The sequence below is a fragment of the Pseudonaja textilis genome, chromosome 1, assembly GCF_049901715.1.
Source record: "Pseudonaja textilis isolate UNSWEBS1 chromosome 1, rPseTex1.2, whole genome shotgun sequence".
NCBI lineage: Eukaryota > Metazoa > Chordata > Lepidosauria > Squamata > Elapidae > Pseudonaja > Pseudonaja textilis.
Genome location: NC_141990.1, coordinates 165,638,368 through 165,658,993, shown reverse-complemented (window position 1 = coordinate 165,658,993; position 20,626 = coordinate 165,638,368). Strand labels below are relative to the sequence as shown.

The 20,626-nt window shown below is 41.4% G+C and overlaps 2 protein-coding genes across 3 annotated transcripts in view; one reads left to right on the top strand and one right to left on the bottom strand.

The window, feature by feature from the left end:
• The window catches only part of CCNYL1 (cyclin Y like 1), a 34,122-nt gene extending 26,650 nt beyond the window's left edge, over positions 1 to 7,472 (top strand). Inside the window, exons 8-11 of one of the 2 annotated variants that reach the window (XR_003374784.2) lie at positions 157 to 323; positions 4,544 to 4,706; positions 5,923 to 6,148; positions 6,438 to 7,472. Coding sequence is in view for 1 of the 2 variants with exons in the window: in XM_026707771.2 (XP_026563556.1) it covers positions 157 to 323; positions 4,544 to 4,706; positions 5,923 to 6,039 (447 nt within the window). In the remaining variant the exon portion in view is untranslated. Of the gene's footprint in view, positions 1 to 156; positions 324 to 4,543; positions 4,707 to 5,922 lie in introns of both variants that reach the window. The other variant, XM_026707771.2, reaches the window with a different exon arrangement.
• Positions 7,473 to 12,474: 5,002 nt separating this feature from the next.
• Positions 12,475 to 20,626, bottom strand: FZD5 (frizzled class receptor 5). Its single transcript, XM_087919656.1, has one exon. It carries the CDS (start codon positions 19,846 to 19,848, stop codon positions 18,127 to 18,129), a length of 1,722 nt encoding a protein of 573 aa, XP_087775782.1. The 5' UTR covers positions 19,849 to 20,626; the 3' UTR covers positions 12,475 to 18,126.

Genomic DNA, 20,626 nt, shown 5'->3' with positions numbered 1-20,626 from the left:
TTGAAAAATAAGAGTTTTGAGATTTTCCTTGTCTGTGTCTTCTACATAGAAAGTATGAGAGCCGCTCCTTATATCCATAGGTTGCAACAGAGTTCTGGTTAAGAGAAGCTAGAAGGTATGAATAATTGGATATGTTCAAATGTTCTTTATTTTCAGGTTTACTTAGAAAGACTCTTGACCTATGCAGAGATTGACATCTGTCCAAGTAACTGGAAGAGGATAGTCCTAGGTGCTATACTGCTGGCTTCTAAAGTGTGGGATGATCAAGCTGTTTGGAATGTGGATTACTGCCAAATCCTGAAGGATATTACGGTGGAAGACATGTAAGCTAGCAAATTTAGTTGAAATTGCTTGTCCGTGTCTTGTCCAGATTGTATCTTTTTAATATTTTTTCTTCATATAAAATACTTTATCCTATATATTCTGCACAGATAGTGCATTCTAAAATTGTAGCTAGATATTCAGCACCCTTGATGAAGTTTATTCCTTGAACATCCCCAAAATTCCATTCATCATGATTTGCTCTGCTTCTCAAATACTACATTTCTCTCTTTATCACTATTTTTATGATATGTATTCTTCATGTTTATGCTTTACTAATTGAAAAAAAAGAAAAGTTAAAGGTAATATAATAAAATAATTTTAAAATATTGATTGATAAAAGGAAATAGTGGATTCATTATACCAAAATAACCTAGCCTTTTTTTTTTAAACAAGGGAGGAGCACAGGGATAGCTTAATGATAGAATCTCTAAAATAAAATCTACTGTAGGGAAAGCCAACATTTGGGAGGTCATTGCCACAATTTTGCCTTCTGACCAGAGGTGGTATTCAGAAGATTCTGACCAGTTCTGGAGAACCGGTAGCGGAAATTTTGAGTAGTTTGAAATAGCACCTCTAACTGGCCCCATCTGTTCTCTGCCTCCCGAGTCCCAGCTGATTGTCTGGGTCTTCTTTGATTGCCCTGCACAGGAGAACTGAGCTGGAAAGCAGGTTAGTCGGGTGGGGAGGGAATGGGGATTTTGCAGTATCCTTCCCCTGCCACGCCCACCAAGCCACACCCACAGAACCGGTAGTTAAAAAATTTGAATCCCACCACTGCTTCTGACTTTTTAGAAAGGCTGTAGGAAGCAGTGATGGTATTATTTGAAGGAAGGAAGCTTTTCCTTTGGGTTTTTCAACTTTTTGAGGAAAGGGATTTAAGAACATAAACTGAAGTGGCCCTCATTTTAAAACTTCCAAAAATTGGAAAAATAGCCAAGAATTATGCAGCTGAAATTTGTAGTAAATTGGCAGAATTTTGGTAGTAAAATTTCTGACAGTTTTGGAGAGATTATGATGGCCTTAAGGGAGATGTTCTTTGACATCATGGATCTACTTTCATACAAATTATGTTTAATCACATGATCCAACCTTACACCTCAGTCTACTATCCCATTCAGAGCAAACTACAAAATTTTTTTCCTGAACCAGTGAAACTAATCTTTGTTGGCACTTCAAATTTGTACTTTACTTTGAATCAGTCTACAAGAGATTTTCATCAGTCTATAATTATTCATATAATGGCTGGTGGTGTTTGTCCATATTGTAAGACATTGCTCTTCTGCACTGTATTGTAAATTTGCAGTAGTAATTTGATCCAATCCCATAAGGTCCATTTGGGATGGATCCCACTTTTGAGGGATCACAGAAATCAAAACATTTTGGGTTTTTTTGTTTTAAGCATCACTGCAGGCATGTGAAGAATTCTGTTTTTACTCATTAACTTTATAGGATAGAATTTCTGTAGGTTTGCTCCAATAAATCTAGCATTTAGACTGCACTTTAGGATGGGATTTCTAGTAGAAGACTATTTTCCCCAGTTGCTGTCCTCCTGAACTCTCCTGTCCAGTGGGATGCTTCGTTTAGGGCATGCACGGAAGCTTCTAGCATGGTTCTCTTCAGGTTAAATTGCTGTATACATCAGTGTGATTGGGGACAAGTGGTAGGAAACATGCTGGGTAATACAATCATGCAGAGTTCCCCAACCTTTCAGGCTTGTGGACCAGCGGGGCGGGGGAGGAGGGAGGGAATAGTTCTATGTGAGCAGTGTGCATGCGTGCATACCACCCGCATAACTGGAGTGTGTGTGCATGTGCTTGCCTGCTGCTTATACATATGGGGATGTGCACACATTTACCCGCTGTTTCCGTGGCCTGGTTGCAAACAGGTCATGACCCATTAGTGTGCTGCGGTCCAGAGGTTGGGGACCCCTGCAGTAATATACTGGAGGCTGGGCCTAGTGTACTTTTTCATCACTTCTCAGAAAAATATATTTGTACACATGACATACATACACATTGTCACATACGCTTGACAATACATACATGTGACATCTTATGATAGTATGCAAGTGAAGAAGAGACATTGGTGGATTGGATGAGAAATGAGTATTTGAAGGTTGGGGAGGTAGATAGAGAGTAAAAAAGTTATAAACTTGACTAACAACATTATACATCAGAACTATCCTTGTACATCATTTCTGATTCTGCAGCAAGAAATATAAAATGAGGGAAATTGATGCAAATATATGTACCTCTCATATATTGTTCTTTAATGGGCTATCGTAATAAGAATGGAGAGGAATACATTTAGTTAATTGCTAATTTTGTAGATTACAGTGGGTGTAAAAAGGGAGTCTGCCATTCTTGAATTGCACATCATAAGAATAAAACAAGGGCCTTTCTTGTTTCCCTAGGCTTTATACCTATTAATAGAGTTGTTATCTGACAAAACTATTGTATTTTTTCACAATTAAAATGTATTAGCAAGTCTTGAACAAAGGGGATAAATGAAATCCTGATGAGATGATCATCAAAACATCATCTGATTTGCATTTCTATAAGCTTTATGACCATATGAACAGGAAATTAATTCTGGCAGTAGATTTAATGGGACTGTAGCCTATCTTCTAAAAGCAAGCCACACAAAGCTCCTATTCTCACTATGAGTAGCATCTAGGTGATTGATTCTGCTTTATTTTCAGTCCTTAGAAAATATATTTAAACATGAAAGATTACTTTTCCATCCACTTGTAGGTCATCAAGAAAGGGATATTTTGACATATCCAGGGGTTCAAGTTGTGAACTCTGCGGGTTTGAGAGTTAGCTCCACCGTTTGAGCTGATAGATAACGGCTTTCTCTTGCACCCTCATGCACCCGAGCCTACCCAGAACGTGCATCTTGTGCACCCCCTGGCACCCTCACTCTCCCTGCTTTGCGCCTCTGACGCTTCCCCTTGCCTACCTTCTCCTACCTGCCGCACAGAATGGGGCAACTAACCATGGCCAGTTCACCACAGGACAACTCACCATGGGACAATTAAACAATTCAATTTATTTAAAATAAATAAAAATTATTTTAGATTTTTGTAATTCACATTTTCTTTTGTCCCTCCTTTTGCATCCTTTCTTTAATGATTCTATTCCACCATTTCTTTGATATTAGTGTATCTCTTGCCCTGTGGTGAGTTGGCTGCGGCAAATTGTAATAGGCCCCTCCCTCATGCCGTCCTGCTCCCTCCTTCGTTCAGCAGCAGCCACTTAATCTTCTGTTTTATGGTAGTGGGAAGTTGGTAATAAATTGCCTGGCCTATTGACCATGGGATTTGGTTAATGATGACGGCAACTGGAAATGTAGGCAACTCTAACTGCAGGGATTACCACTGCTAAACAGTGCAGTTGGGTTTTGCGACTGCATTGCTTAGCAACAAAATAGCAGGCTAAATTGCCGTTGTAAGTCCAAGACTACCTGTACTATCTACTTGTTCATTTTAAAATATTGTATGAATTTGGGTAGTCAGTGATGTCTTAGGTTGCTTCTGTTTTTTTCTGAGTCTGTCCATCTCGAGAAGTGCTGACCTACAGATCTGAATATATAGAATGGATTTTGCCAAAATTAACATCACTGAAAAAATTCCCCTTGCCAGCTAAGGTTGATAAAGTAACCACTTAGGAGTTTCAGGACAGAAAACTCCTTTGCCTATCTAAAGCTGCTTGCTTGCTTATTTATTTATTGATGGAGATGAATCCAGGTTGCTTCGAGAGGCTTTTTACACCCAAATAATAGCAGCAGCTCTTCAGAGATCCATTTGTTGCCGTGGTGATATGCCTCCTCCTTTTGTCGGCCCTCTCCCACTTCAGCGTACTCTCTTCCTGTTATGAACCTGGTGAAAATGCCTGCAAGTTCTTCAGAGCTAATCAGCAGCACACATCATTCTTTTCATCTGATAACTATAGTGCAGGGTCTTGTGAGAATAAGAATGCAGTATGAATTGTGCTGCTGGAACTCTAATAAAGAAAAGGTCAGAGTATGTGGCAGAATGTAATCTTTTTCATTAGCTTAAAATACCAGAATTCAAACAGTGCCCTGCCTCTAACTGTATTAATACATTAATTCTATTCCTTTAAAATGCTTTGGCTCTAAAACAGCATTTTTACCAAGGGCTTGCTTTGCCTCTAGCTGAACCGCATTCTGTTTGTCATCCTCTTCTGTTTTCTTCCAGGAATGAGATGGAAAGACACTTTTTGGAGCTGCTGCAGTTCAATATCAACGTTCCTGCCAGTGTTTATGCCAAATACTACTTTGACCTTCGCTCCTTAGCAGATGACAACAATCTGTGCTTTCTGCTAGAGCCCCTTAGTAAAGAGCGAGCACAGAAATTAGAGGTAATAGTGTGAGACTTGTGCGGGGCAGTTAGCTTGTATAGCTGCTGGTTTTGTGGCTGTTGATTGCTCTAGTGTCACTTACTAAGCTTTTGGGACTTTAACGTCTTAGCTGATATACAGATAATCCATTCTGAGAACAGGTGTGCATCCTGTTTCCACAATGCAGAAAAGGCTAGAAATAAGGCATTAGAAATTTAGAGTTGTTCATACTTAGAAATATTAGCTAGCAACTCTGATGCTCCTTACATTTGCCACTTTCGAGGCTGTAATTCTTCAGATTAGGATCAAAATTTAAAGGACCACGTGAAGTATCCAATTTAAATCTCATTGCACATGACTACCCGATGAATCCATACATTTTAAGGGAGACTTTAATAACTTTTATCATAAAGACTTCGTGTATCTATTGAGAACTTAGTCTTATTATATGTAATAAGAACTTGCTCCCAGTTAAGGGTGCCTAACTTTTATCAGCTTCAGAGAATGCTGAAATGGGATCTCCCAAGTTAGGCCAGTTGTGAGCAGTTGCTGGAAGTTCTTTTGCATTACCATCCCAAAGGGTATCATATATTGTTACTGATTTCAGCCTGTAGGAAAAACGCATGACCATAAGAGTGGAAATGTAGTAGAAAATTACCAGCCGCAGTTCAAATGGTAATGGTAGAACTGTGGGTATTTCTGTCTGTTCCTGTGAAATGTATTTTTGGTGTGACATGAATAAGAGTTCCTTCAAGTATCCGTGTTGATGCTTAAGTCAGTATGAAGTACCTTAGAAATTCTAATGACTGATATTTCTTCTTGATATTTCTTCTGATATTTGTCTTTGTTAGGATAACATTGGTGTTTTACAAAAAAAAGCATTGGTCATTCATTCTGTTTCAAGGAAGGTGTTCCTGAAAAAGTAAAACACAGTTCCCAGTGATTGGGAATACATATGCAGTAACTTGATGTAGAGTGGGATGTGCTTCCTGTCTTCCCTCATTCTTCATGTAGGAGGGTACGGCTCAAATCACCTGTTCTCTTTCAAATTTTCCAAAACCTGGTTATTTGATAATTCTTTGCAGGGGGAAAATGTTAATATAAGCATAGGTTGTTGTTGTTTTTTTAAATTTAAAAGGCTACTATATATTCTGGTGAAAACATAGGTGATGCAATTATATTAATGCCAATTCAGAATCTTGCTGGCTCCAATAACACTAAAACAAATGCTTTGTAGGCTATCTCCCGGCTGTGTGAGGACAAATACAAAGACTTGTCAAAAGCTGCTATGAGACGGTCCTTCAGTGCTGATAATCTAGTTGGCATTCACCGTTCTAACGCCATCCTCTCTTGATCAAGAAGGAAAGCTACAACACTGGCACCAGCATCCTTACAAGTGGAACAACACCTTTATTCGAAGTTCACCAGTCAGCAGTGATCGTGTCTTCCACGTGGAGGGCAGGGTGAGCAAAAATACGCCAAGGAAGTTCAGAGCCGGAGGAGGAGTTTAATTCAGTGGGGAAGAAAAGATGGAGCCTTGTCAAAGGGGAACACTTCCTTTAAAATCCAGAGGTGCAGAAACTTTTAATGGGTCTTTTTTCCCTTTTCTCCAAACTAATCTCCTCAATCCAGAGATGTTTGCTTACTATGTAGGCCTATAGCTGTGAGCTCTCTGCATTTTAAATAATGACTAGTTTTAAAACTTAGACTTTGAACATTAACAAAATAGTCACAATGTTCTTTCCTCTTCAGTAATCCAGGACCCAACTGCAGTTGCCTTTCCAAGTCAGTGCAACAGCCTTCATGCTAATACGGCGAAACGTCACTCTGGAACTGAAGCCGTGGCATTAGCAAGCAAAGATTTCTCTCCCCTTCTTTCAGTACGCACACTTCAAACTTCCCTAATTATTGGTACATTGGTGGTCAATTTGGGACAAGGAGTTGCTGAGTAGTATCTGCTAAGGGTAAACAAAATCTCTTCATTTGAGATTGTCACGGCAAAAGGAAATGTTAGGGAGAGGAGCAAAGGAATGGTGTTCTGCATTTGCTAGTAAGTAAACAAATGGTTCGGGGTCTATTTCTTGTCAGTTTTGGTGCATCTTATATATTCCTAGTCAAGCTGTGAAAGGGACAGACTTCACAATACACTTTCTTTTCTTGAAGTGCTGAACAGAATTGCCCTGAAATCCCTAACAAATGAGTTGACATGGTGATCGACTAAATTCTTCCAGTACAAACAGTAAATGTATTACTGCTTCTATTATATGCTTCCAACTAGCTTTAAATTCCACGGTCAAACTCTGGTCCTGATGAGGGAGATGCAGTTGTTCTCAATTCATAAAATGAATTATTTTTCCTTAGAACCTAGCATTTAATTATCTTTGTTCTGAAGTAAAATTATATTGGCTTTTCCTAAATTTGCTCTTTTAAGAACAGAAATTTGAAATAAAATTGTTCTTTTTAAGAACAGAAAACGTATTTACAGGTCTTCACAGTTCTGGGTCACAATATCTAAGTGGTTTGTACTTTAAAACATCCCACTGGGCAGTGCTTCTTACAGTTTTGACTCTTTTTGTCTATTTAATTATGAACCAAGCTTGCTTCTTGAGTGTTCAGCAGCACTCAAATTGTTAGTCTCATTACAGTATTTTAATCTACCAGCCCCAGTCTGTGGCATCAGGTATTGATTATAATTCAACTTTGAAATAAATGCTACACCTTCAGGTGGCTTTCCTTTGTCATGTTTGTATTAAAAAAGAAGCTAATAATAAACTCTATTTTAATTAAGTGAAGATGTCCTTTTGTTTGTGTTACATTTTCCCCCTCAAGGAATGTGCACATCAAAACACTGAATGCCAGAACTCAGCTGCCGTTGTTTTTGTGTCTCCTGCATTCCTCTTTCCTTCGGCCTGCTCCTCTGACATGGTGTGCTGCAGCACCTGCTGGATTTCATCAATATATTTCATTTTTTTCAATAGGTACTCTTTCAGTCTTAAGCTAAGATTTTCAGAGTGGTTTATATTGACTTAGCAACATAAAATAATGTTAAAATAAAGACACAGCAGCCAGCAAAGAAACCAAAAAAAGATCAGAGGAGCCTCTGCAAAAAAATTTTTTTCATGTGATTCCAAAAACACTGCAGGGTCAGCAGACTCATCCTAATCTTAATAAGGCAGGTATTGCTACCAAGAGTCTATGGAGATTCTCTGTCATCCTGGTCATAGCTGTCCCAAAGGTGCTTTTTCAAGGGGCAACTGTATCTTCAGCTCTGACTGGATGGTGTGGAATGGAAGGATTTATGCTCCTTGCAAACAGCTGGTAATTTGCATTCTTTTAGGGGTTGTTGAGGCCACCTGGAGGTATATCTGTCTTCAGAGTCACCTGAGTAGTGCAAATGAGTGTGGAGCCTTCTTGGAACTGTTGAAAGGACGGTGTTGTAGATTAGAGAGGGCCAAGGATAAAACACCCAGACGCAAACTTAGCAATGTGGTATATGCAGTACAATGCAGTGAGCCATGTGCAGAGCTGTACATTGGGGAAACAAAGCAACCATTTCATGAATGCATGGCACAACATAGAATAAACCCACCAGGACAAGATTCAGCAGTCCTGCATTTAAAAGGCAAAGGCCACATTTTGGACAGAGGACTGCAGGTTTGAAAGAGGGTCAAAAAAGCCATCTACGTCAAAATAGAACAGCCCTCTCTCAACAGAGGGGGAGGGATACGACCAGGGGTGGGATGCTACTAGTTTGGCCTGGTTCTATAGAAGTTGTAGCTGCAAAGAGCAGCTGACACCGAACCGGCTTGGTGTTTAGCCCACCCGCCTGCCCGGGCTCTAGACTGTCCTTTATTCCCTGCTTTTCCCTCCTCAGCTGCTTTGTGCGGCACAGCTGAGGTTGAAAAAGCAGGAAATGAGGATTTTCAAATGCCGGGCACCCGTGCGCAGCGCTTGTCAGCTGTCCAGGTGGCACACCTGATGATTTCTTGCAAATGCTGCAGACACGTATGTTATAATTGTCTGCAGTTCGGAGAACCAGCAAATCACTCCACAGGCTGGCCCGCCTCCCCTCCCCTCCCCTCACTCCTTAGCTGGCATGCGAGTCATCCAACTTGCCTGATTTGGTAAGTTGCTATTTCCCCCCCCCCCTCAACCATCAGTTGTTCTGCTCTGCAGGGAGATTAAGATTAGCTAGAAAGCAGGAAATCCTTGGATTTCTTGCTTTCTAGCTACTCTAAAAGCAGAGCCGAACCTTCCTTAGGACTGAAGCTTTTCAGTGTAGATTCAGGTTGCCAATTGCAGATAGATGTCTAAGTGAATCTGTGATTCTGTGAGCCTACCTGCTTTGCCTGTTTTGGGGTAAAAGTTGCTCTTTTTTTATAAAAAAAAATCAATTTACATAAATATAATATTTACATACAAGCCATGCCTACCCAGTCGTATGACCACCAAGCCACACCTACAAATTAGGCCACACCCACAGAGCCGGTGTTAAGAAATTCGAATCCCACCCCTGGATACAACATCGTCTATCTCTAGTCTACAACACAGTCTTTTCAGCAGTTCCAAGAAGGCTTCACACCCATTTGTCCTACTCTGGTGACCCTGGGGACACAGATAAACCAAGTTGTCTCATGCAAATGACCAGCTGTCTGCAAGGAATATAAATCCTTCCGTTCCCCACCATCCAGTCAGAGCTGAAGAACTTGGATGAGAAGCGAAACATCTTCAAAGAAAAACCAGAAAGTCCAGTTGTCTCTTTAAAAAGCACCTTTGGGATTATTGCTACCAAGATGTTCCGGTACCTCAACTCCATTTTCTTTTTCCTTTGAAGTGGAAGTATGCAGTATTTGGACAGAAAATTGGAAAGCTACTCTGTTGCCACTTCTGTAACACTTCAACCTCAACACACATTTTCCTAGGATTGTATGACTTCTGGGCAGCCCCAGCAAAAGGAGAAGCTTCTTCAAGGAGCTGCTGACAGATAAAATGAGCAGCCCCAGGGTAGATTTGAAACAGTTTCCCTTCCACATCCAAATACTACACAGCTGTACTCTGAAGGCAAGATTTGAATATCTTTAAATGAAGTTGCTGTCCTTAATTATTGGGAAACCCATGAAGCAGAAAAATACAGGGAAGGTATGGTGTTTTTAGCTGAAAATGGGAAGTACATATTTAAAATCAGAAGTACGTATTTAAAAGGAAAAACAGGTATACTATATTACTGTACTGTACTATACTAATACTAACGGTGAGAATTGAATTGAAATGCCCAATTGCAGCCAGCAGCAGTAGCCTGCAATAGTATTGCATTCTAACCACTGCACCACCGTAGCTTGTGATGGTCTTATGATGCACAATGTTCTTAACAGTTATGAATCCATCATGCACATGCAAATTTCAAAATAAGCTCATTCAAACCTGCTATTTTTTTGTATGAAGACAATATTTAAAAGGAGTGCAACCTCAAACAGTCATTCATATGTGCTTAGTTGGAGTTCAATAAGTCAAGATTCCAACACTTGAGTTGCTAAATTGCTTTTACATGAGAGTGATTTTATTTTGTCACCAAGGCAATTCTATGCTGAAACCTCTTAAAATGAAATTGATAGGTAAGTAAACAGACTAGAGCAATAGAATATATGTTAAGCCTGTTGCTGGTCTATAACCTAATAAAAATGGATTGATTATTAAGCCTGTTCCAGAATAAGCAAATTGTTATCAAGAGTGAAGGAATGTGATACCAAAATTAAAATCTCTTTATGATTGGAAAAAAATAAAACAAAATTAAAATCGGTTGACAGGGTTAGTTATTGTTGGATTTGACTTGATGCCACTCAACTCCAAACAACTCAAATGTTGATTTTTAAAAATAATAAAGGTACAAGTTCTCCACCAATGTGGAGAGAAGGATGCTCAGTGGCAACAAGGTCATTGGCCTCTGAAGTTCCCCTCATATATCCATTGAGACTGTGCAGAACCAAGCATTAAAGTTTTTGTTCTGCACTCCTGCACTCACCCTGTGTCTTCAGCTGACGTGCAGCAATCCACTGTGCCGCGCGATGCAGCTGAGCTTCAAAAGCAGGAAGTAAAGGTCAGTATGGAGCTGGGTCGAGCAGAAGGGCCCAGCAGCTGATTGTCAGAGCGATGATCTTCAGAGTTACCGGTTCATCATTATCGGTACAAACAATTTAGAGACTACCTGACTCCACATGATTCTGGACCAGTTTCACTTTTAAGAATAAGTAACAAATTAACACAAGAACATACGCAGGGCCTGGGAGAGTAGCCAATTTTGCAACGATATCTGATCACCAGGGTGGGACCCAAACAACTGTCTGGGGAATGTTATTCCAGAGAGCAGGTGGGCCAGATGTTCCTTGGAAAGTTGTTTGTTAACTTGGCTTGATTAGCACATGAAGTTTTTACAGGGAATCCAGATGATATTTTCCATTTGCAGTACAATTTTTCTCACTATTGCCACTGATGAGGGCAAGACTACTTAATGGCAAGGCGTCAACATCTATAAATTAAGCCATGTCTCTCACACAGCTCCATTGTGTTTATTAATCTGAGCATTATCAAAAGCGAACATACTCTTTTCTTCCTTCCTTGTATTTGAGAGCTCTTCCTGAGCTGTTTCGAAATCCGTCTGACCCAAAGGATTTCCTTCCACGGAGAAGCATTTCCGTTTTGTTTTAGCCACAGTCAGAGATACCTTTCTTCAGTGACAGAAAAAAGCATTTGTATCTTTTAGTAAACTTGGGAGATAATTGGGTTTGTAGACATATTACTTTGTCTTGGCTTCTCATTGTAATGTATAGTAAAAGCCCAAGTTTGAAGATAGCTTTCCATGTTTAGACTAAACCATACCAGATTCTAGGCTCTGTTTCAAAAATATGCAGTTAAAGTATGGACATTTCTAGATGTACCTAGAGGTTTTCTTTTGAACCTCTCCTGCTGGAAACCAGAGAACACGATGTCCTGGACTTCTCTGCAGTCATAAGAGCCCTTCCCTCAGTTGCCATCAAATAGCATTTTTTGCATATTAAGATCATGATGGCATGCAAAGCAGAGAACAGTAATTATTGTTTCTAATTCAAATACTGTTTGACTATTAGTTAAAGCTAATGTTCTGACAATTTTCTGAAGTCTGCCCTAGCGCAAGTGCAGCCTACTTCCCAGAAAATTTGTGTTCCTTTCTGTAAATCATTGGATATTCTCTCTGGCATTGGCTCCTTCGTCTACATGAAGTCTTCCCAATCACCAACATTCAAGAGGAAACAGTCATCTCCTGTCATTGACTTGTTAGGTTAAAAAGATGTCTTTAGGGCATTACTTTTAGGAGAAAGGTGACTTTTTTTTTCTAGGCTGGAACATAGAAAGTTATGTAGTGAAGTGACTTTCTTTTTTATTCATCATAATCACAAACCATAAAAACACAATTATGCTTTACTTTGAGGGAGGTGTGTCTATTTAGTAAAGGCTCTAAATATTTTTTTATATTTTCAAACTACACCATGTGCACCTAAACTTAAGATTCAGTATTCTTAAACAACTGAGCCCAATGGACATTGTATTGGGTCAATGATTTGATTGTCTTGTATACCTTATGCTTCTCCTTTACCACCAGTTTTAGGCTTTGATACAGACTTCTAAAGGACATGATCCATTTTTTTTATCACAGTGGTCTATTGTGTACAGCAGGAAGTAATCCAAGCCATATTTTAAAAATGTAAGTCAGTTTGTGGTCCCATATTAAACAATAATATCCTAAATATGTACACTATAATGTTTAAATGTTTATTAAGTAACAGATTGAAGTCCATTTCTTTTTTAAAAAAGCTTTTTACATATTTTTATGTTTAACCTTTTGGCATGTTCATAATCATTCTGCAAGTAGTATGTAAAAATTTCATTTCCACAAGGCACAATTGAAAGAGCAGTATGACCTAAGCATGAATCCAACTTTAAATACAATGATTTGATGCCCTAAACTTTCGTCCTGTTATCTACAGCTTTCAAATTGTTTTGACAAAAATGTACAATCTTTTCCCAACCCCTGATATTCACACTAGAGATTCCATATATACAAACATATTTATTTGAAGACAATTATACAGCTTTTTACATATTATACTACAAGTAATTTGATCCTAGAGTACACAATACCTTAAAGAAACCCTGTAACACCTTGCTTAGAAGAACCTTTATTTTCAAAGCTAATAATGTACTTGACAGTTTTCTACAGTGAAATAAAGCCTTGCATACTGTTTGTTAATTTTCTACTTTTTAAGCCATGCCTTTTCAGCTTGCTTACAGGAAGCAGTAATGTTCCTAAAGCATCAAGCATGTAACATTGATTCACCAAAGCCCCCCTCAGCCATGAAATTCTATAGATGGATGTGTGCTCAGTTCCCAAGTTTACTGCCCGGTGGAAAAGAGTGCAACACTTTAGGTTGACTTCAAATGCTGTTAATTTTGTTGTAGCCTTTCCCTGTCAGTCTAAAGTTATTCAGGATACCACCATGGATCATATCTTCATGAGTGGCCTTACCTTATCACTGGAAGAAAGGTCAAGATTGCTGTAACTATACATACTTGGTTCTATTATTAAATCTCTATGATTGGTCATTTTTAGCAAACATTTCCATCTGGAATTAGAACTCACTCTTGTTTCCTAGTACCCTAGATTTGGGGGCCAAAAAGCCTATTTGAATACTGAGAAAAAGTTGTTTTCCAAAAATGTCCACCACAGAAGCAGGCTTGTGCAGTCTTAACCTTACTGCAGTGCTAAAAGCATTACCAAATACCCAACAGACAGAAAGTACATTTATGAGGCTGCTCCAGCCACCTAGCTTTTCTTCAGAATTGACAGTAGATCAGCAGGCAGCCATTTTCTTCCATTAAAACTATACTTAAAATCAGCTGGAGTGGGGATATCCCAGCAAACAGTGTCTGGGGTAGCTGCAAATAAACTGGTGCAGTTGGATAGTGAGGGGCCCTAAATACAGAGCAGCCTTGCAGGGCCCTGTGGAAAAAAACGTTCCTGCTATTCATGACAGGTTAAGAGGGCTATTTCAGATTTTTGACAAGACATGCAATTGCCCCTACCAGGCATAACTCAACACAGACACATCTGATCTAATTCCAGAAAGTGTAGCAAGATGGTTAATTTTATACTTGAATGGGTGGTATCTTCCCTAACTCCTCTTATATCAGAATGGACTGAGAAAAAAGATGTGCTAAATGGATGGTAGGAATCCTCTCCAAATCTAATGCAATCAGATTTAAGTTGCTTGCAACTCTCAACTAAGTACTTTTGTCCACATGGTTGGGCAGTGCCATGACATTCCTGAGGAACAAAAGTGGATCTTGGGCAGTTTTGACACAGATCTTTTCAGACAGTTGGGACTGAAGTCAATTATTCTAGGCTGAGTGTCCTGGGTGCCCACACAGTACACGGAACAACTATAGGTAAGTCATTTCAGTTGAAATTCCAGATTTCTCAAATGTCTGAATTTTGGTTGAGACACCAAATAACTAGTGGATAGAACAAATGAATCTTGTTATTTTCAATCAAGTAAATATTATCCAAGTCATAACTTTGGCTACAAGAGTAAATTCTGATTTTAAGTATGAGTTTAATACTGTTCCAGAATTGTTAAGCTGAGCTTTTTTCCATCTCTTAAGAAAGGGCAGTGAATCTATAGAACATGTTTTAAAAGAAAGCATCTTCTCTATTATACATTCCCATTTGTAAGAAATAAAACTGAATAATGCAGTAGAGTTGCTTAAAGCATGTCTAATGTAAAGTCACCAATAGAATTTAGTGTTTTAATTCATTTAATTTTCTGATGCAATTCTACATATGATTTAAATATTTAGTGCTACCAGGCTTTAGACCATCTGTCAAGGTGAACAAAGCTTTGCTGTTCAAAATTGAAAGTCTAAAGATGAAACTCTCCAAGTTATTTAATTAGTGACACTGCTCTTCAGAATCTATCTTGAAAAGTCAACCTATTGAATACAGAATAAAAATGTATAAAACACAGAGGTAATGGGTCCAACAGTCCTATTTTGAAAGCGAATGGGATAAATATGCCAGGGCAAAGCAGCCAGGACTTGTATCATAAAGGCAAAATCAAATATGGCCTCTACATGTTTTCAACGCTGTATGGCCTAGAATGGTCTTCGGTTCCATACCAAACATTCAAATCCATGTGCCTAATACATCATTTTCTGTTGTGCCCTGGTGAATAAGCACCACAATGTCAGAATTCTGCATTGGAAGAAGCCAACAAAATTCTTTCTCTGCCTTCAAGGCAGGATCTTCTACTTAACTCTCATCACCTTAATTTGTTATCAGAGAAATAAAAGCAGCACTGCATAAAGAAAGGACGTATATGTGCAATGTGATCTCTGAAAAGCAGCACTAGATTAATATTTCCTTCTTCGGGTATAACATTCAGTAGGTGACTGAAAGCAAGTTCAATGTGGCTAGCAGGGTTGATGCAAGTTAATCCAGGTTGGGATCTTTTCAAGGAACATAAAAAGATATATAAATTGTGCAGTCACTTAAAAGTCCCCAACTTACCTATGGAAAAGCTCCTTCAGAGTCAGCCACTTGCCTGATTTGGGAATGTTTTAAAGCTCAGAAAGCAGCACCCAGGCCCCAATTATGCTAGTTTTTAGGAATTCAGTTCTTTCATTCAAGTAATTCTCAAAAACCTTGTAATTATTTTATCAGTAATTATTTGGGTTATATTAAAGATCTTTTCAATTATTTAATGAAATAAGGGCCATAAAGAGTCTTATGAAGTCTTAAAGGAAAAACAAAACAAAACCAAATAAAAAAGATTGTATAAGCTTCTGTGGTTTAGAATTCGTTATGCAAATGAAAAGGGATACTCCAATTGTAAGTTCATAGTCCGTCAAGCTTAAACTGTTTCTGTTGGAGAGCATCTCATAAGGTGGATTCAAGTTCACAAATAAGCTCTGTGGTCTTTATAGTGTCACACAACTGAGAAAATGCAGGTCTTCTCTTCTGGGCAGTTGATTCAAGGGAAGAGTTACAGCTTGCAGTTGGAGAAGCCAGCTGGACTAGTTCATATATTATGTGCAGAACTGACCGACTGTAGAACCATGAACAAAGGCAATCAATATTCTGCCTCAGCAGCTTCTGGTGGAACAAGGCGAAGTATTGCTAACTCCAATCCAGCCCCCAATTTCTGTGGCCAAGTTTCTGCAACCTCCTGGTCAAACCTCCATTCAGGCTCCTTCTACTTTAGGTGTGCATTAACATCTGATCCTTAGAACATAACCATCTGCTCCAGGAACCAGACGTGACCCTTTCGAGTGGCCTACTTGCTTTCAGTTAACTATGGACAGAATGCATTGTGAGGTTTTCTTCCTAGAAAACAAAAGCCAGATTCTTCATTCTGGCAGTCTCCAGCCTACATACACCCAACAACAAATAGACATTCTACTGCTGAGACATTTCCTAGACCTTAGGACAGGTCCTGGCAAGACCCATAGGTGCCTTTCTCTCCTCTGTGCACAAGTGTGCTGGCCTCAGAGACAGAAGGCCATGAGTTCTGTTAACTTACTGGGACAAAAACTCTTGGGAAAACAACAGAGATCCTTGGAAGGTTCAGGTGAAAACTTTAAAGTGCAAGGTGACTATTATATTCAATAAAGTAGTATAAAAAAGCAAGGCTACTTCACCAAAGAAACATTTAGAAATGTTTAGAAAGAGCATCTTTCTAAAATTCTTAGAAATCTGAGAATATCTAAGGGTGTGTTTTTGAAACTTTTTCTCAAGAATTGGAAATATTAATCAGTCCACGTCAAGCATTTCTAGCAACATATGTATGTCTACTCAGAAGTAAGTCTCACTGAATTCAATTAGATTTATCTCTGTGGTAAACTAAAAACCATGGCCTCAATGAGCAGGGAAAGAATGAAATTTGTGAAGAGTTAAGTCAAATCACAGGCATGTAGGTATAAACCATCCGTAGAAATAATGGCCTTTAAAAAGGAATTAAAAGCTTGCAATCTACTTTCCAGGGACATGCAATATACTCCCTGTAGTGTATATTTAAATTGCTAACATTTGGAAATGAGACTTTTCTCCCTGCTGATTATGGCTACTGCTAACAGTGTTTCATATTAGTAAGAGGCGGCAACTTCGGGTGGTTTACAAACTGCTTAAGGATATGACCACCACTTTCTGGAAGATAGATCCAAGGGATCAATGTTCACAGAGGAACCAGTGTTCTTGCTTCCTAACAGTGCAGTCAGGAAGGGATGGAAATTTGCTTTCTATCCCTACCTGAGAGCCAAATGCCAAATTTGAACAGCCAAGAACTTCACGCCAATTCAATCTGTGACAGACAGCAAGTGGAAATGTTTGCCCTGTCTTAAGGCTGCCCTGCTGCCAAATTGCAGGCAACTAATTCCCACTGCACTTGGCATCAATATCAAACAAGCTGCATCTCCCCTGCCAGGTGTTGCTTTTATCAAGTGAGAATAAGCTTTAATTCGTAAGATTTTACACTGCATATGCTGCATATGTTGCTATATCAACTCTAAAGCAAGCAGGTTGCCTTCGCAATTATTGTTTGGAAATCAACCACACAGGAGACACACTCACTTCCCTGTCTTAGGTGGCTATCTGGCAAAGACCAGTGTAAAAAGGATGAGGGTATATTTAACACCAGCCAAACTAAAAGGTGAAACTGGATTCTGCAGAATCCTGCAGTCACAACAGGTCATTTTAAAGTAGTCCTTCCCCTTCAACTGATTAAATTTGTTTTTCATCTGAATCTGTAGCTTCAATAGATATATAACTACATTACTATTGGTAGAATGTAGTAGATGAACAATCACTGCCTGGAGGAACATTTCTCAAACTGGCAGGTGCCTACTAAGAGTCTTGTGGTAAAATTCCATGAAAGCTACAAGATTTACTTCTGAGTAAACATGTACATGTCTGCCTGCACTGTTTGCTTGCTAAAAAGGATAGTTGTCAAATAGAAATTTAGGAAGTGTTTAAACTTCAAATTTCTTGTTATTTGTGATCTGCTCAACTTACACATTCTGAGCTTTCTCAGAGTGGTCAAGGAAAGGGTGAAAAGAGCTGTTTTAATTTTGAATTAAGCAGGTTGAACAGAAAAAAATTACATATCTCATCCTCCCTGATCCTGTACTCTCACTCTGTCTTGCAGACTCCACGGATTGAACATGCCTTGAACGAGGGCACAGTGGCCTTCTACCAACTCTGCAGTCTCAACCTTTGTCCAGATGCAAGGTCTTCTCCTTCCCTTTTCTTAGACCAGAGGCAAACCCGGAAGGCCCACAATGAACAAAACTCCAGAAGGGCTCCAGATGGGCCCTAGGATGAATGGTGCTTACCTGCCCCCCTACTGACCAAGTGTTTTCACACATGGGACAGGGGAACCTGTTTGTGGTAAGAAGCAGAAGTGGCAAGCCCACTCCGGCCTGTCAGTGCTATGTTGGCTTCACTGTACATGGTGGCGCTCATGGGCTTCCCTCCCCTGCAGCATCGACCTGTGAACTGCTTCCAAGACTCCAGTGTCTTGCCTGACCAAATCCAGACCCCAGAGGTGATGCCCACCACCAGGCACATGAAGTACTTGAGCATAAAAACAGCATAGTCAGGCTTCGGTCTGGACTTGTCCCCAGGGCAAGAGCAATTCTGAGCCATCTCCCATTTCTCCCTGTAGTGCTGCTCATAGATGTAGCAAGCCACCACAATGGTGGCTGGGACAGTGTAAAGAACAGTGAAGATCCCGATACGAATCATCAGCTTCTCCAGCTTGTCCGTCTTTGTGCCCCCTTGTTTAATCACATTCCGAATTCGGAAAAGGGATACAAAACCAGCCAACAGAAACATGGTCCCGGTGAAAAGGTACACCACCAGCGGAGCGAGGACAAAACCCCGCAGCTTGTCCACATTCTGATTACCCACATAGCAGATCCCAGCTACTGGGTCCCCATCGACTGAGCTCAGGGCCAAAACAGTAATAGACTTTACACTTGGAAGAAGCCAGGCTGCCATGTGAAAATACTGTGAGTAGCTAGCAATGGCTTCATTCCCCCACTTCATCCCAGCTGCCAGAAACCAGGTAAGAGACAAGATGACCCACCAGATGGAGCTTGCCATGCCAAAGAAATAGATCAAGAGGAACACCACAGTGCAGAGGGCAGGCCCTGTGGTTTCATAGTGTATGTGGTTGTAATCTTTGTTGCAGGCCACATTGGCATGGCCCACAATCAGCCGGATGATGTAGCCAATGGATACAAAGAGATAGCAGGCTGATAAAAAGATGATCGGGCGCTCGGGGTACCTGAACCTTTCCATGTCAATCAGAAAGGTGGCCACTGTGGTGAAAGTGGAGATGAAACAAAGGACGGACCACAAGCCGATCCAGAAGGTAGCAAAGGTTTTTTCATCTTGGGTAAAATAGGGCTGGAAGCAAGGAATGGCGCAATTGCGCACATGGCCAGTCTCGATCTTATTGTAGAGCGGGTGAGTTTCTTGGGAAATGAAGACTAAGGGCTCTTTGCAGGCGCATACTCTCTTGCAGTCACCACTGGTTAGTGGGGTGAGATTTTTGTGGACTCCTTTGGAAGAGCGGGTGGGCTTGGTAAACAATGGGGGCAAGGTTGTAGGCTCCGTCTGGTTGTGATCCATGCACAGCATCTCGGTGTCTCCTGGAACGGGCAGCTTATCACAGTTCATCCTTTCCGGCCAGGCAAAGCCGTACTGCCTCATCAAAGGAGAGCACCCAGCTTTGGCCCTCTCACACACTGACCGGCAGGGCGGCAGAGGCTTGGCGTAGTCCAGCAAGCAGATGGGCGTGTACATGCTGCACAGGAAAAATTTCAGATCCAGAGAGCACTGAATCTCCACCAGGGGCCAGAACTGGTGCACTTCCAGGCCAGCTTCGTCTTGGGTATCGTGGTTGAACTGGTTCGGCATGTAGGTCAGGTTGTAGCCAATGCCCTTGCACATGGGCACGGTGATCTCCTGGCAGACGACGGCCTTGGATGCAGCCGGAGCAGGAGCTGGAGCCTTCAGCAAGAACAGCAGAAGGCTCAGCAAGGTGTCTCTCAGGCCGGGGCGAAAGCCGGCCATGGCAAGGCGCAGCAGAGGGCGCGGATCAGGCCAGCCTCCTCCCGGGCGGCTCCTGCCTTCGCTTTAACCCCTCCGGCTGATTCCAAGGCGGGAGGCGCTGGGCTCACAGGTGGCGCGGTCCTGGAGAGCGTCCAAGGCCCTCCCGACCGGCCTTCTTCGCCCTCCCAAGGAGCCCGAGTCTTCCCATGGCAAGAGCTCTGGCTGCCAATTCCGCGGAGGAGTCGCCGCTCCAGCAAGACAGGTGCGCGCCTGCGATACAACCCGGCAAAACCAACAACAGGCGACCTCCATACCAAGCCAGCCTGGAGGGCCCGCTCCTTCGCTCTCCGCTGGAAAGTTCAGCGCAGAGAGCAAGGCTGGATCCCCGCTCACCGCAGCGGGAAAAGTTTCGGCTGAACTTCGCCCTCGGCAGAAGCCAGAAGTCCTTTCGGAAAGATCCCGCGCGGAGGAGAGCAGGCTGGGCAGCCGGCGCGCGTCCTCCTGCTCCGGCTCCTTTCGCCTTCCCGAGAGGAAACTTGGTCAGCGAGGCCCCGCGGCGTGGAGAAGGCGCGGACTCCCCATGCTTCAGTCGCACCCGGAATTAAACCCCCGACGGGTTCCCGCCGCCTCCCGGCTCCGGGGACGTGCTCCGTGAAGGCCCTCAGTTTCTCCGGGGCTCCCCACTGGCGGGCGGAGAAGGGGGCGTCCAAGCCGCGACCAGCGCCTCCCGTTCGCCTCAACGCACGGAGCCCGCGAAGCGCCACCGCGGCCGACTGCAGCTCCCAGCCGGAGCCACCTG